Source organism: Molossus molossus, unplaced genomic scaffold (genome assembly GCF_014108415.1).
Source record: "Molossus molossus isolate mMolMol1 unplaced genomic scaffold, mMolMol1.p scaffold_m16_p_8, whole genome shotgun sequence".
Classification (NCBI taxonomy): Eukaryota; Metazoa; Chordata; class Mammalia; order Chiroptera; family Molossidae; genus Molossus; species Molossus molossus.
The window spans coordinates 37,322,889-37,340,822 of NW_023425402.1; the positions used below are offsets into that span (position 1 = coordinate 37,322,889).

The 17,934-nt window shown below is 39.7% G+C and overlaps 1 protein-coding gene across 5 annotated transcripts in view; it reads left to right on the forward strand.

Moving 5' to 3' along the window:
- KCNQ5 (potassium voltage-gated channel subfamily Q member 5) overlaps positions 1-17,934 on the forward strand; it is a 541,294-nt gene that overhangs the window by 499,535 nt on the left and 23,825 nt on the right. For 4 of the 5 annotated variants that reach the window (XM_036248151.1, XM_036248152.1, XM_036248149.1 and 1 more), the window contains one exon: positions 7,652-7,760. The exons of the other annotated variant lie outside the window; for it this stretch is intronic. In XM_036248151.1, the coding sequence (XP_036104044.1) occupies positions 7,652-7,760 (109 nt within the window). The remainder of the gene's footprint in view (positions 1-7,651; positions 7,761-17,934) is intronic. 5 annotated transcript variants of the gene reach the window in all.

The window sequence follows — 17,934 nt, forward strand, 5'->3', positions numbered from 1 at the left end:
TGGGAATCAAACTGGCGACCTCTTGGTGCATTGGTTGATGTTCAACCACTGAGCCACACTGACCAGACCATAATAGTTTTTAAGGATCTTTTGTACTTCTCTGGTATTAGTTGTTACTTCTCTTTCATTTGTGATTTTGTGTATTGGGTTCTCTATCTTTGTTTCTTGGTGAGTCTAGCTAAGGGTCCATCAATCTTGCTTATCTTTTCAAAAAACCAGCTCTGTTTCATTGATCCTTTGAATTGTTTTTTTTAGTCTCTATGTCATTCATTTTTGCTCTGATCTTTACTATTTCCTTCTTTCTACTTGCTCAGGGGTTTTCTTTTTGTTTGCTTTCTCGTTCTTTAAGTTGTGATGTTAGATAGTCTATTAAAATTTTTTCTTGCTTCTTGAGGTAGGCCTGTAGTGCTATGAACTTTCCTCTCAAAACTGCTTTTGCTGCATCCCATAGATTTTATGCTGTTGTGTGTTCATTTTCATTGGATTCCAGGAAGTTTTTAATTTCTTCCTTGATTTCCTCGGAAACCCATTTGTTGTTTAATAACATGCTAGTTAGCCTCCATGTGTTCAAATGTTTTTGCATGTTCTTGTTGCAGTTGATTTCTAGATTCATGCCATTGTGATCTGAGAAGATGCCTGATATGATTTCAGTCTTCTTGAACTTGTAGAGATTTAGTTTGTGTCCTAACATGTGGTCTCTCTTTGAGAATGTCTCATGTGCACTTGAGAAGAATGTGAATTCTGTAGTTTTGGGGTGTAATTCTCTGTACATATCTATTAAATTCATTTGATCTAGTGCTTCATTTAGAGTCTCTGTTTCCTTGCTAATTTTTTGTCTAGAGGATCTATCCAGTGATGTCAGTGGGGTGTGAAGTCCCCTGCTATAATTGTATTGCTGTCAATTTCTCCTTGGAAGTCCTCCAGAAGATTTTTAATATATTTTGGTGCTCCTATATTGGTTGCTTATATGTTTATCAAGGTTATATCTTCCTGTTGGATAGATCCTTTCAATATTAGGTAGTGGCCTTCTTATCTCTAGTTATGGCCTTTATTTTGAAATCTATTTTATCAGATATGAGTATTGTTATCCCAGCTTTTTTTTTTTTTTTTTTTGCTTTCCGTTTGCTTGGTAAATTTTTTTCCATCCCTTCACTTTCAACCTATGTGAGTCTTTGTTGTGAGGTGGGTCTCTTGTAAACAACATATAGATGAGTCATGCTTTCTTATCCAATCAGCTACTCTGTGTCTTTTTATTGGAGAATTCAATCCATTTACATTTAAGGAGATTATTGATATGTATTTATTTATTGCCATTTTTGTTTAGTTTGGTTATATTTTTCTTTCTATTTCTTCTACTAATTACAGCAGTCCTTTTAGCATAAATTGTGATGCTGGTTTGGTGTTAATATATTACCTTAGCCTTTTTTTGTCTGGGAAGCTCTTTATTTGACCTTCTATTTTAAATGATAGCCTTGCTGGGTAGAGTAGTCTTGGATTCAGATCCTTGTTTTTCATGACCTTGATTACCTCATGCCATTCCCTTCTGGCCTGTAGTGTTTCTGTTGAGAAGTCAGCTGAGAGCCTTATGGGGTTTCCTTTGTAGGTAACCTGTTGCTTATCTCTTGCTGCCTTTAAGAATTTCTCTTTGTCTTTAATTTTTGACATTTTAATTACTATATGTCTTTTTGTGGGCTTGTTTGCATTCTTCTTACTTGGGGCTCTCTATGCTTCTTGAACTTGAATGCCTTCTTCCTTCACCAAATTAGGGAAGTTTTGTGTCACTATTTCTTCAAATATATTCTCTAATTCTTCCCCATTATCTTCCTCTTCGGGAACTCCTATGATGCGAATATTATTATGTTTCCAGTTGTCCCACAGTTCTCTTAAGCTGTCTTCCTGTTTTTGAATTGTTTTTTCCTTTTGTTTTTCTGATTGGTTGATTTTTCTCTACCCTCTCTTCTAATTCACTGATCCGGTCCTCAGCTTCCTCTACTCTGCTGTTTAGACCTTCCAATGTGTTCTTTATTTCTGATATGTCATTCTTCATTTCTTCTTGGAGGTTTTTCATTTCCTGTTGGTTGATTTTCAACATTTCTATGTCTTTACTCATGGTGTTGATGTCCTTACTCATGCTGTTGAGCTTCCTCAAGATAATGGCTCTGAATTCTAGCTCTGTTAACTTGCTTAACTGCTCCTCATTTATCTCATCTTCAGTACAGTTTCTTGTTCTTTCATTTGGCATTCGTTTCTTTGTTTCACCATTTTGGCTATCACAGTGGGCTTTGGAGCCTACCAAATTTTACCTGTGGGTATTGGTGTTCTGCTGTTTGTGGCTCCCTATCCTGGGTTTGGATGAGTGAGGGAGAACCCTAGTTAAACACCACTGTCAAGTCTTACTTTCCTGGTTAGAGTTGCTAGCCCAGGAATGGTTCAGTTATCCTCTAGCTTTTTGCCTGGAGGCTAGCAGTAGTGGTTACTTGAAGAGCCTTGGGTTCTCAGTTGAATGAAAAACTCCCTCAGGTGCTCAGTGAAAGGGGATTTCCCAAGGGTGGGGCAGATGCTGGTTGTTAATGAGCCTCAATTTGCATTTCAGTGGCCCACCTGGATAGGGTTGAATCTCTGAGGGAGGGACAGCCATCTCTCCACAGAGTCCTTGGAAGGAGTAAGATGGCCACCATTTTGTGTGGCTGCAACTCAGCAAAAGCTCTGAGTGCCCTCCAAATCCCGAGTGTCCCCACACAGTGTCAGTTCAGTCGCCCTCCCTCTGCCAGAGCCCAAGGTGAGTGGCTGTGGCTATTTTAGCATCTGTCCTGGCTCGGCACTGTGGAGCCGCTTGGGAGTGTAACCTCAAGGGTGCTGCTCACAGCTAAGACGGCTTTTGTCTCTGGGCTCCCAGCCTCCCTCTTGCGTCTCCACAATCCTACCAGGATTGAGTCAGTGTCTCTGGTTATATGGTCCTCGTGGGCTGCTTTTCAGTTGCTTTTTCCTATTTGTCTTCATTTTAGTTGTAATTCCAGTTTGGTCCTGGGAAACGGTCTGTGTAGCTTCCATTCACTCCACCGCCATTTTGGAATCTCTCCTAAGAAAAATTTTAAAGACTAAGAGTTGAATTTATGCTGTGAACCATCAAGTTTAGGTAGAGTAATAAAATTCCACACTATAATACCACTGGTGACTGACTCCCATCTTCTGCCCAGGCCTTTTTCTGAACAAGATGGATAGGCTGAATCTCCTATTGGGGGACAGGACAGGATTGGGGGGCAGCATTAGGCTGGGAATGCTCATAATCATTTGGGATGTTCCCAGTTCCATTTACAGTCAGTGCAGACATAATTTCGATACTTTTGTGCTTATCGTGACAGTACATACCTGCTGAATAAGTTTTCCACTAACTTCATAATTTAAAAAAACCCTGTATTTGGCCAAGTAGCTTGATTGGTTAGAGCATTGTCTCCATATGCCAAGGTTGTGGGTTCAATCTCTGGTCAAGGCATATATAAGAATCAACCAATGGATGTATAAATAAGTCAAACAACAAATTGACATTTCTCTCTCTCTTAAAATAATCAATCAATAAATAAATAATTTTTTTTAAAAAGGACCCTGGCCCTGGCCAGTGTAGCTCAGTATTTGGGTGTTGTCCCAGGCACCTTAAGCTCACAGGTTGGATTCCAGGTCAGGGCACTTACCCAGGTTGCAGGCTTGATCCCCAGTGGGGGACATGCAGGAGGCAGCCAGTCGATGTTTTGCTTTCACATCAATATTTCTCTCTCTCCCGCTTGCATCCTGTCTCTCTAAAAATCTTTTTTTTTTTTTTAAGAAGAACACTGTATTTTATAGTGTTTCATTGTGTGGACCTGCATCATAGAGTCATGGTTGGGTGTATTGTATTTTCAAGTAGGAAAATCATTGATACAGGTGTCGAAGTCTCTGCCCTCCCTATAACTTCTCTTGTGCTCCCATTTTCTTAGGTGTAACAGGGGACCATGCTAGAAGTGGTTCTTACTAGATTGCATAAGAGTGAAAGTAGTCACATGCCTATATTGTGAAGGGCAGTGTAGTATACTCTTGTGAATTCTGTACTGGGAATCCTGGTAACGTGCATTACTTGATCTTTCTTTTGGGTAGCTACATCTGGGTTTCTCACAAGACTCCATATGGTACCTGGTGACTTTGGCTCTAGCAACCACTTCACCACACACCACAGACAATTCTGGGGTATGTGTGTTTCCGGGTCTCCTTTGGGGTGTGGAATGGCTCAGCACATGGTCATGGGAACCACATTGCTCCAAATCTGATCCGTTTTCAATGTTGTGGGATCATTTCACCTGAGACCACAATAGCCAGATGCACACAGCTGTGTGAAGGAAAATTTAATGAAGAGAAGGAACTCCAAATGCTGACAAGAGGGGCAAGAAAGCAAATCTGGAAGGAGTCGGGAGTGAGACTCAGGGTTAGGCCAAATTTAACAGTGCATCTCCGGAGCCCACCTGCCTAGATTTAATTTTGCTTCTGTCACTTACTCTCCATATGTCCTTGGGCAAGTTTCTTAGCTCTCTGTGCTCACTTTCATAACCTGTGAAATAAGAACTAATAATAATATGTGCTTCATGGGGTTTTGAGCAATTAATTAAAGTTCTTGGCACATAATTTGATTTCCCTAAAAAGCACTTATTACTATCATTATTATCGTAATTATTGTTCTTCAGTGAAGAATTGGAAACCATAAGGAAAAGTTTTCCCAGTTGTATTAGTTTCCTAAGGATGACATAACAAATAATCACAAACTGGGTGGTTTGAGACAACAGAAATTTATTCACTCACAGTTCAAGAAATCAGGGTGTCCAAAAGCAGAGTGTCACCACAGTCATTTCCACCTGTAGTCTCTCTGGAGAAACCACCGTGTGCCTCTCCCAGCTTCTAGGGTTTGACAGCCATGCTCAGTGTTCTTGGCTTGGAGACGCATCACCCCCGCCTCTGCTTCCATTGCCTCTGTGCTCCTGTGTCTCCTCCTTTTCTGTCTCAGGACACTTTCATTGGATTTAGGGCTCACCCTAATGTAGGATGATCTCATCATACACCTTATCTTAATTACATCTGCAAAGACCCTTATTCAAAATAAGGTCATATTCTGATGTTCCAAGTGGACATGAATTTGGGGACAACACTATTCAATCTACTTCACCAACTAAGAGCAGGTTAGGATCAAATTGGAGGAAGAAACTGTGAAGAGTCCCTCCTGGAAGAATGTCATCTAACCTAGGGCAGGCTATAACCAGCTAAAAGGGTTGTGTTGTGTGGGTGGTCAATGGAGCAGAATGGCTGGCTACCATGAAGATCGTCACTGAGTCAGAACCGACTGACAGTTAGTCAATATACTCTTGTTCAAACTGCGGCAAACTTCTCTGGAGAGAAGTTGAATATACCCACCAAGCAGCACATGTGCTGAGTTCTTCCCCCTGCCCTCTCCTGACATGTTGCATGCCCCTACTGAACCCACTGTTGAACCCTGAACACATTGTAATGCAATGGCAAGGTCCAGGGCTTCAGAGCCTCGAGGAACTGGATTTTCAAAACATGCTCTGCAGCCCTGGCAATTAGCTCCATTGGTTAGAGCATTGTCCCAATATGCCAAGGTTTCAGGTTAGATCTTCCTTCAGGGTACATACAAGGAACAATCAATGAGCCCTGGCTGGTGTGACTCCATTGATTGGAGCATGCTCCCATGCACCAGAGGTCACGGGTTCAAGTCCTGGTCAGGGCACATACCTAAGTTGCCATTTGATCCCTGGTCAGAGTGTATATGGGAAACAACCAATCAGTGTATCTCTCTTACATTGATGTTTCTCTCTCAAACCAATAAATAAATAAATTTAAAAAATTAATAACATGCTCTGCAACTTACTAGCTTCACTTACCACCTTTGTAGCCTCAGGTAAGCCTCAGTTTTGGCATCTAAAAACCAGGCATAATATCACCACCACCTTGTAGAGTTGTAAGAAAACAAATGCATGCAGAAGCTTCACCTAAGTGCCTGTCATAAACTACAGTGAGTGGTTGCTATTACTACTACTACTACTACTACTACTACTACTGTAAGGTCAGAGGGACCATGAAGTGCTGTGAAGACTATCTGCATTTCTTCCCCCACCTCCACTCCACCCTCAGCACACAATAAACTGAGTAAACACACATTTAAGTTGAATTAAATGACACACCAACAGCATTTTATTTTAAGCACTGCTTTCATGAATGGACTTCCAATAGCCTTTCAGTGTTTTTAACCCAACCTGGACAGCCCATGCAAAACCTTTCATGATTTAGCACATGAACACTGGGCAGAGCAAAGGCAACAAAAAACAGTGTTAGTCCTTTAGTGTATGGCAGCAGTTAAAGAGGCTTATTAGTATTTGGAGGCTGTTTAAATCATCTCTCATGTGTGAATTTATATTACTTTATTACCAAAGTAATACATGTTTATTGTAGATATTTTAGAAATATAGCCAAACCCAGCTAGTGTGGCTCAGTGGTTGAGCATCAACCCATGCACCAAGAGGTCGCTGGTTCCATTCCCGGTCAGGGCATATGCCCAGGTTGTGGGCCCAATCCCCAGTGAGGGGCATGCAGGAGGCAGCCAATAGATGTTCTCTCTCTTCGATGTTTCTACGTCTCTCCCTCTCCCTTCCTCTCTCTCTAAATTCAATAAAGAAAAAAAATTTAAGAAAAAGAAAGATAGCCAAGCAAAAGAATAAAATCCTTCTTAATCCAAGATAGATATATAGATTTTTTAATAATATATTGTGATATTTTTTCTAGTCATTAGTCTTCAACATAATTTTTAACAGCTTCCTAATGTTCCATTATATAAACCTACCATTATTCATTTAACTCATCCCCCATTCCAGAAATTTTCATTTATTTTCAATATTATGTTGCTAAAAACAAAGCTACAATGACATGAGTTTATTTCTTACTAATTTTATAAATCCTTACTAATTTGATTTATTGTAACCCTACCCCCTTTTCCAACCTTTGCAATCAACCCAAAAGTTAATTTGCTCCAAAAAAATAAAGTTCATTTGCTCAGTTATGGTGAACTGATCTTATTACCCAACCTGAAAATCTCTCAGCATTGGTTGTGTTATCTTAAGCAAGCTGTCTCCTGTGTCGAGTAACTAATAAGTAGTCAGTGTTCTTGGGTCTGACTGCTGACTCACTTCAGGGTGTGGGGTGTGGAACTAATGTATTGGGTTTCAAGCTCTATAGATAGAGGCCAGTTAGTTAAGAATCCATAGACTGTTTCCCTAACTCCAAACAACTGTTTTTTAAATGCTGGCTGTTAGTTTCAAAGAACTGGGCAAAGGGCAGGAGTGGATCAGCACATCCATCACCACTAAAGGAAAGACTGTGTGTCAACATCTTCATCTTCCCCGTGAAAAACAGCTCAGGAAGGTATTCGTGTCATATGACATAAAGTTGGCGAGGTTGTAGACCAAGAAAAAGGAATGACATTGGGGAAACAATTGGCTGTATATGTATCTTGATTTGTAAGGTTAGTCTGTGAGTTCCCCCCAACTGCTCTGTGAGACAAGTTCAGCAGCATGTTTTAAAGTGCTGGTGGTGGTATTTAACTGGCAGTTTTCTCTTGCAGCTGACACCGCCCTTGGCACTGATGATGCATATGATGAAAAAGGATGCCAGTGTGATGTGTCTGTAGAGGACCTCACCCCACCACTTAAAACTGTCATTCGAGCTATCAGGTTGGTGGAAAATCTCTGACAAAATGATTCAGAAACCTATCTTTTATTATTTGAATTACTATGCTGCTAAGTTCTTTCTCTGGCAGGTAAATCTCCTGAAATAATTGCCGTCTCTTTTCCTGTTCATCCACATGCTTATTAAATTCTGAAATTTTTTTCTTAATATAAAACTCTACTGTGTTCAACATGAAGTATGTTACAAAAGGTGGGTGGGATTTGAAAAGCCATGCCCTGTCGGCGAGGTTACATGAGAACTGGCCTGGTGTGTGAATTGGTTGCTTTTAAAGACATTTAGTGTATAGATGCCGTTGGACTTTTAAAATTACTTTTATGACTTGATGTTCCAATCCATGTTCTGTGCCAAAGAAAAAACCCTCTAGGTTATTTCAAAACAGGTTAAGTTCTAAAAATGGGACCCCGAAAGCATTCTGCAGTTGCTCGTATCCTGCTGGAGGGTAACTGTTAAAAGCAGACCTTAATATGCTTCCTCTACTGATGGCAGAAAGGTAAGCAAGCACCGAAAGCAACTTATTTCCGGGATCTATTCCCTACAAAATATTCAGACTCTGTACTAAATGAAATGCTGCATGCTCAGCCTGACTACTTTAATCTCTCGGGAGAATATGTGTCTGACAGGGCATGCTGAAGGACTATACTGCAAAGAAATACCTCTGATCTTTTTGGCTCTTTTGGCCTCTTACCCAAAAGCCAGGGCGAAGCTTAATAATGAACCCAGTTTAGCTACAGTATTCAAATACTTGGTCTAAGCTAAGATCAGTATGATTGATTGCTCACTTCTATTTTGAGTTGGTCCTTTAGCATTATGTTGGTCCTTTAGATATTGCTTGACTTTATGGTTGGAAGTCTCCGGGAAAACAGAAATGAGTTATAAAGATTTTTTGGTAAATGTTTGTGGGGGCAAAGAAAATCATGGTATGATGAAATGTGTGCCCCAAAATATGCTTAAACATGATCTGTAACAGTACCTAAAAAGAAATGAAGTCCAGTTACTTTCCAATAGAATCTTCAAGCAACAATCCCCGTGAGTTGGGGGGACCCATCTTCTTGTGTGCCCTGGGTCATCCAGATTATGCCTCTGGTCTCACCATAATTGTAGTAACACTCCCAGCCTTTCTCAAAGTATCCCAGCTTGGGCAGTTTTATGATCACCCTACCACTGGGGAACCTAGAAGCCTTGGGTAATATTTAATCCCAGAAAACCCAAGGATATGCAGTAAAATGAAGCCTGAAGCCTTCAGTTAAAGAGATAGAACGAATCTCAAACCACGCTGCCCAGTAGGGTAGCCACTGACCATGAGGCTATTTAAATGAATTAAAATTAAATACAATTTATTTTTTAAATTTATTTTTTTTTTTTTATCCTCACCCGAGGACATTTTTTCTATTTTTTGTTCAGATAGAGTGTGGGAGGGAGGGAGAGAGAGAGAGAAACATAGACGTGAAGGGACACATCGAGTGGTTGCCACCCACACGACCCAACCAGGGCCGGGGACAAACTGCAACCGAGGTACGTGCCATTAGCGGGAACCGAACCCGGGTCTCTCCGGACCACAAGCCGACGCTCTAACCGCTGAGCCAAACCGGCCAGGGCTATTTTTTAAATTTAAAATTCAGTTCATCAGTAGCACTACCGACATTTAGGTGGCTAGTGTCCACTATATTGGGCAGAGACGATATAATACATTTCCATCATTGCAGAATGTTCTACTGGACATTGCTGGTTTAGGAGTCACCTTGAATTCTTTATTCATTCATTATATTCATCAAAGACCCTAAAGCAGTGATTTTCAACCAGTACGTCGCAAAAAAATTTTTAAACATGAATACCTGACTATTCAGTCAGGAGCACTGACCTCTTTTCCCTGAGATTGTCAAACTTTTAAAAATTACAACAGCCAACACAATAGCCATCTAGTGTGAATGCCTTGTCTTGAACCATAAAAACATAGGTCATATAATAGAGTTGTATCTTATTGGTCACGTCACATAATAAGTTTGCATCTGATTGGTTAATCTTGGTACCAGAAATTCCTATTTTTATTTTTATTTTTTATCCTCACCCGAGGATATTTTTCCTTTTTTTTTTTTTTTTTTGTACAGATAGAGTGGGAGGGAGAGAGAGGAAGGGAGAGAGAGAAACATCGACGTGAAGGGACACATCGAGTGGCTGCCACCCGCACGACCAACCAGGGCCGGGGACAAACTGCAACCGAAGTACGTGCCCTTAGCGGGAACCGAACCCGGGTCTCTCCAGACCACAGGCCGACGCTCTAACCGCTGAGCCAAACTGGCCAGGGCAGTATCAGAAATTCTTATATCCAAGTATAGGCACCTGATTTTTTTTTAAAAGTCACTTTGGAGCCAAAAAGGGTAGGTAATTACTATTATTATTATTATTATTATTATTATAAATCAATCAAAATTATACTTATTTTTTTTGTCAATTCAGCAGAACATAATACGTTTTTGGTATGCCGCAGAATTTTAGTAATTAGTTTGTGTGCCAAGAGATGAGAAAGGTTGAAAATTGCTGCCCTGAAGTAAGGGTGGGACAATTCATCCACAGATTCTTCTGATTCGCAGCAAGTACAGTAAAATTTTATCTAATGGGAGCAGATTAGGTTTCCTAAAAGTCATACTTAATCTGGTTTGTGTCATTTCCCAAGACCTGCAGAAGCTTTCTACGTTTGCCTTGCAACCTATAAAAAGAATTGTGAGCTGCAAGAAAGAAAATGAAATAGGTTTATTCTGCTAGCTAAGCAGTTTAGCAGCAGCTTGGGATTTACTGTTTTATACCTTTCTCTTAAAACTTGACTGATTTTTGTAAAGTCCTTTGCAGAATTCCTTTCTTTTCAGAACTCTTTCTGGGTTTTTATTTTAAATGGAAGTTTTTTTATTGCTCCTTTGTGAACCTTGAGGGAGATGTTTTTCTCCCCCATATTCTGATTCTGATTTTGCTTGTTATTACTATTATTAAATATTTTGTTTTAGCAGTTTTTAAATACACATTATTTTTCCACAACTATAAGTGGGTTATTTTACAATTTTATTTTACTTAAATAAAACTGAATTAGTCACTTTAATAAACTCATTTTTTTTATTTTATATTGTTGACACTACTGCAGATGTCCCCCATTTTTCCCGCAATTAGTGTGTGTTTTTTTCTCACTTCTAAATTCCATTTAAAATTATTGGGTTTGCCCAGCCAGTGTGGCTCAGTAGTTGAGCGTCGACCCATGCACCAAGAGGTCACCGGTTCAATTCCTAGTCAGGGCACATGCCCAGGTTATGAGCCAAATACCCAGTGGGGGGCATATAGGAGGTGGCCAATCAGTGTTCTTTCTCTCTCATCAATGTTTCTATCTCTCCCTCTCCCCTCCTCTCTCTCTAAAAATCAATAAAGAAAAAAACAACTTTAATAAATAAATAAAATAAAAGTGTTGGGTCCTATATGAAAACATAATAGCTACATTCAAGAGTTTATAGCTAGCCCTGGCCGGTTTGGCTCAGAGGTTAGAGTGTCGGCCTGCGGTCCAGAGAGACCTGGGTTTGGGTCCCACTAGGAGCGTGTACCTTGGTTGCAGTTTGTCCCCAGCCCTGGTTGGTCGTGCGGGTGGCAGCCACTCAATGCGTCCCTTTCACGTCGATGTTTCTCTCTCTCTCTGTTCTTCTCTCTCTCTCTGTTCCTCTCTCTCCCTCCCAGTCTACCTGAACAAAAAATGGAAAAACGTCCACGGGTGAGGATAAAAAAAAAAAAAGGAAAAGAGTTTATAGCTAATTGGAAATCTTTGACTCTTGATAGTACTTAATTTCTAAAACTGCATAATTAAAAAAACCAATACAATTAACAGTTCTGAAAAGGAGTTTGCAGGTATATGTCCCTAAATCATATTCAAAAGTGTCCTTTTCCTGAGTTTAATTACATAAATAAATTGAACATCAGTTGCCTGGAGTGTCTTTTTCGAGAACATGCTCACCTCTTACAGTGAAGCTGAAATAATATTTTATTTATATTCTACTGATTGCAAGTGTGAACCATCTATTATTCATCTCTAAAATAGTGACTTTGTTTTGGTATTCTCCTTGTTATTTCTGGTTGTTTATTGAATGTGACTACTGAAACATGCCTTGTCTTCTAGTCGCTTTTACAATAATAATAGTTTTTCTTAAAGTCAAATTAAAATTAAAATGTGTAACAGAAAATATGTATTCCACTGCAAAGATGACAGCAGGAAAAATAATCTCATTACCTTCCCAAAGAACAAAGTAGGAATTTTTTTTTTTAATATGTATTAAGCATCTGCCATTTTCTAGTTATTTTTGAGCATAAAGATACTCAGGTAATGTGATGATTAAGACCACTCTCAACCTGTCTGAATTTTATTACCCAAATGCATTTTGAGACTTTATTTTTTTATTATTATTAATTAATTCTTGTTACAGATGTTTTTCCTTTTTCCCCCACTGATTCCCCCCTCCTCCTCCCTCCCTGCCCTTTCCCCAGTTTGTTGTCCATGTCCACTGTTCATGCATACATGCATATCAGTTCTGTGGTTTATCTCTTCCCCACCACCCCCCTATTTAGGGGATTGTCCATCTGTATCCCATTTCCACGTCTCTGGGACTACTCCCTTCCTCAGACTGTTATGTTCATTATATTCCACAAATAAGTGAGATCATATGAAACTTGTCTTTCTCTGTTTGGCTTGTTTCACTTAGGATGATACTTTCCAGGTCCCTCCATGTACTCTCAAAGGATAAGAGGTCTTTCTTTCTTACAGCTGTGTAGTACTCCATTGTGTATATGTACCACTGCTTTTTTAATCATTCATCTACTGATGGACACTTGGGCTGTTTCCAGATCTTAGCTATTGTAAATAGTGCTGCTACAAACATGGGGGTACATATATTCTTTCTGATTGGTGTTTCAGGCTTCTTAGGGTATATTCCTAGAAGCGGGATTGCTGGGTCAAATGGAAGTTCAATTTTTAATTTTTTGAGGTAACACCATACTGTTTTCCATAGTGGCTGCACCAGACTGCATTCCCACCAGCAGTGTACTAGAGTCCCCTTTTCTCCACACCCTCACCAACACTTGTTGTTTGATGATTTGTTGATGGCGGCCATTCTGAGGAACAAGGCAAGGATGCCCACTTTCGCCACTCCTATTAAACATAGTACTGGACGCCCTGGCCGGTTTGGCTCAGCGACTAGAGCGTCCGCCTGCGGTCCGGAGAGACCCGGGTTCCGTTCCCGCTAAGGGCACGTACCTCGGTTGCAGTTTGTCCCTGGCCCTGATTGGTCATGCGGCTGGCAGCCACTCGATGTGTCCCTTTCACGTCGATGTTTTCCTCTCTCTCCCTCCCACTCTATCTGTACAAAAAATGGAAAAATGTCCTCGGGTGAGGATAAAAAAATAAATAAAATAAAATAAACAGAGTACTGGAAGTCTTAGCCAGAGCAATCAGACAGGAAGAAAAAATAAAAGGGATCCAAATTGGAAAGGAGGAAGTGAAATTGTCATTATTTGCCGATGACATGATACTATACATAGAAAACCCCAAAGACTCCATCAAAAGTTTACTAGACTTAATAAATGAATTTGGCAAAGTAGTAGGATACAAAATTAATGTCAAGAAATCGATGGCATTCTTATACACCAATGATGAACTCACAGAAAGAGAAACTAAGCAAACAATCCCATTTACCATTGCAGCAAAAAAATTAAGATACCTAGGAATAAACTTAACCAAAGAAATAAAGGACCTATTTGCAGAAAACTATAGGACATTGAAAAAAGAAATAGAGGAAAATATAAAAAAGTGGAAGCACATACCCTGTTCATGGATTGGGAGAATTAACATCATTAAAATGTCCATATTACCCAAAGCGATCTATAGACTCAACACAATCCCCATCAAAATACCAACGGCATACTTCACAGAATTAGAACAATTATTTCAAAAGTTCATATGGAACCAAAAAAGGCCTCGAATAGCCACAGCAATCTTGAAAAGGAAGAACAAATTTGGAGAAATCACAATACCAGATTTCAGGTTATACTACAAAGCGACTGTAATCAAAACAGCCTGGTACTGGCACAAGAACAGGCATATTGACCAGTGGAACAGAACTGAGAACCCAGAAATGGACCCAAGGCAATATGCCCAATTAATATTTGACAAAGGTGGCAAGAGCATACAGTGGAGTAAGGACAGCCTCTTTAATAAATGGTGCTGGGAAAATTGGACAGCTACTTGCAGAAAAATGAAACTAGACCATCAACTTACAACCTACACGAGAATAAACTCAAAATGGATAAAAGACTTAAATGTGACTCATGAATCCATAAAAATTCTAGAAGAAACTGTAGGCAACAAAATTTCAGACATCATACGCAGCAGAATTTTCACTGACACATCACCTAAGGCAATAGAAACAAAGGAGAAAATGAACACATGGGACTACATCAAACTCAAAAGCTTCTGCACAGCGAAAGATACAATCATCAAAACGGAAAGGCTACCCACTGTATGGTAGAGCATAATTGCCAATGATATATCAGATAAGGGGTTAATTTCCAATACATATAGAGTGCTCATACAACTCCACAAAAGGAAGACAAAGAATCCAATTAAAAAATGGGCAGAGGAACTGAATAGACACCTCTCCAAACAGGACATACAAATGGCTAAGAAACATATGAAGAAATGCTCATCATCACTAATCATCAGAGAGATGCAAATTAAAACAACAATGAGGAGACTTTATTTTTTTTAAAGAATGACATCACTTTTTATAGTACTGAGCAATGGCTATGTTTAGACATTTCCAAAATATGTCTTAAAAGACAAAAGAAGCCCTGGTCGGTTTAGCTTAGCAGTTGGAGCATCGGCCTGCGGTCCAGAGAGACCCAGGTTCGGTTCCAGCTAAGGGCATGTACCTCAGTTGCAGTTTGTCCCCAGCCCTGGTTGGGTCGTGTGGGTGGCAGCCACTCGATGTGTCCCTTTCACATCTATGTTTCTCTCTCTCTCTCCTTCCCACTCTATCTGAACAAAAAATGGAAGGATGTCCTCAGGAGAGGATTAAAAAAAAAATAAAGACAAAAGAATACTGAGTTTTATATTGTTTCTCCAAGATTACCACAAATTATTCTCAAAATATTAGTTAGTGGAAATGCACAAAGTTACTGAAAATGTGTTTTCAAACTCACTACTGGGAGTGCAGACTGTACTTATTTTTAACAAAAAGGTTATATCTTGTTAATAGTTTAATTCAAACAATGTTGGGTCTTTTTTCCACTCAGAAATTAATTTGTAAATAGAAAGATGAAATTAGCTGGGGAGTAAATAGACTGACAAGCAAACCAATAAACTCTTGAACATCCTACACACTCACTTTTCACTATATTACGGATTTGCTAGGGTTGCCATAACAAAATACCACAATATGTAGCATAACCAACAGGAGCTTATGCTCCCACAGTTCTGAAGTCTCATAGTCCAAGATCAAGGGATCAGCAAGATTGCTTTCTTCTGAGGCCTCTCCTTTGGCATGCAGATGGCCATCTTCTCACAGGGTCCTCACATGGTCGTCCTTCTGTGCACCCACTTATCTGTGTGCAAATTCCCCCTTCTTATAATGATGGGGTCAGATAGAATTAGGGCCAACCCCAACAGTTTCATTTTATCTTAATCCTCTCTTTATTATTGTTGTTATTATTATTATCATTATTACTATTTTTTAATCCTCTCCCAAGGATATCTTTCCATTGATTTTTAGATAGAGTAGAAGGGAAAGAGAGAGAGAGAAACATCCATGTGAGAGACACACATATATTGGTTGTCTCCCACACGCCTCCGCCCCCCAACCAGGACCAGGGGTCAAACGTGCAACCCAGGTATATATATGCCCTTGACTGAGAATCAAACCTGAGAGCCTTTGGTCAATGGGTCGATGCTCTAACCATTGAGAAAACCAGCCAGGGCTTAATCTTCTCTTTAAAGGTCCTATCTCCAAATGCAGTCACATTCTAAGGTACTGAGGGTTAGGGCTTCAACATACAAATTTAGAGGATACACAATTCAGTCCATAGCTAATGACAAGACACCTGTTTTTATATCACTGAAAAATATTTTCTCAGGCACAATAAAATTTTCAAATTAAAAATAAGCCCATTAGCCCTGGCCAGTTTGGCTCAGCGGTTAGAGCGTCAGCCTGCGGTCCGGAGAGACCCGGGTTCGGTTCCCGCTAAGGGCACGTACTTCGGTTGCAGTTTGTCCCCGGCCCTGGTTGGTCGTGCAGGTGGCAGCCACTCGATGTGTCCCTTCATGTCGATGTTTCTCACTCTCTCTCCCTTCCTCTCTCTCCCTCCCACTCTATCTGTACAAAAAATGGAAAAATATCCTCAGGTGAGAATTAAAAAAATAAATAAATAAATAAGCCCATTAATTACCCGGATATGTTCCTTCACAATATCAAGCAACTGGATATTTGGGACTATCTGAAGAGGTTGACTGACTTACCTTTCAAGTTTCCACTTCGAATTCTGTAAATACTACATAAGTGTGACTCTTGGGCAAAATTCTACATGAAAATTAACATATGTTCATTTATTTGAAATAAATTTTCAAAGTCATATCCAATAAAACTCTATATTTGTGAAAGGGTCATGGAATAATGATTTTTTAAAGTACAAAAGAAATGTTTGTATTTGTTCTCCTGTACCAAACTGGCTAGATAAAGGCAACATACAAGTGCTGTGGGAAGGATTAGGCAACTGGAGAAAGAATTTTATCTGTTAAAATGTTGCAACGCAAAGCTTACCTGCTTCTTACCAGTATTTTTTTCATAGAATTACTACATCTCAGATCAAAGGCATACTTATGATCTTCAAAAACAATTCTTCTCTCATCCACTTGTTTTATGCAACCATGTTTTCTACCGGCCGTCCAGAAACAAATCAGAATACTGTACAACCTGTTCTTCCTGAGAAGAAAACCAAAACAACCTGATGGAGATTACTCATTCTTTTGAAGAGAAATGACTGAGAAGCTCTTGCTTGTCATGTTCTTAACTTCTCTTAACGTCTCTATGCAATAGTCACCATGCCTGCTATGTTTCACTTATATGCAACCCTTTATTTCCCAGGCCAAACCAGCCTTCTAGAGAATTAAAGGAATAAACAAGGCCTAGGGTGAAAATTCAAAGAATTATTTTTCTTTTTTTTTTGTTACAGATGTTTTTCCTTTTTTACCCCATTGGCACCGCCGTCCCCATCCCCCGGCCATGTCCCCGGCTTTTTTGTCCATGTTCATTGGTCATGCATACATGCATATAAGTTCTGTGGTTTATCTCTTCCCACCTCCCTACCCCCTCTTCTGAGGGATGTCAGTCTGTGTCCTGCTTCCATGTTTCTGGGTCTACAGTATTCCTCAGATTGTTATGTTCATTATATTTCGTATATAAGTGAGATCACATGGTATTTGTCTTTTTCTGCTTGGCTTATTTCACTTAGGATAATACTTTCCAGGTCCCTCCGTGTCGTCTCAAAGGATAAGAGATCTTTCTTTCTTACAGCTGCATAGTACTCCATTGTGTATATGTACCACTGCTCTTTTATCCATTCATCTACTGATGGACACTTGGGCTGGTTCCAGATCTTAGCTATTGTAAATAGTGCTGCTATGAACATGGGGGTACATATATTCTTCCTGATTGGTGTTTCAGGCTACTTAGGGTATATTCCAAGAAGTGGGATTACTGCGTCAAATGGAAGTTCAATTTTTAATTTTTTGAGGTAACACCATATTGTTTTCCATAGTGGCTGCACCAGTCTGCATTCCCACCAGCAGTGTACTAGAGTCCCCTTTTCTCCACACCCTCACCAACACTTGTCGTTTGATGATTTGTTGATGGCGGCCATTCTGACAGGTGTGAGGTGATACCTCATTGTTGTTTTAATTTGCATCTCTCTGATGGTTAGTGATGTTGAGCATTTCTTCATATGTCTCTTGGCCATTTGTATGTCCTGTTTGGAGAGGTGTCTATTCAGCTCCTCTGCCCATTTTTTAATTGGGTTCTTAGTCTTCTTTTTGTTGAGTTGTATGAGTACTCTATATATTTTGGAGATTAACCCCTTATCTGATTAATC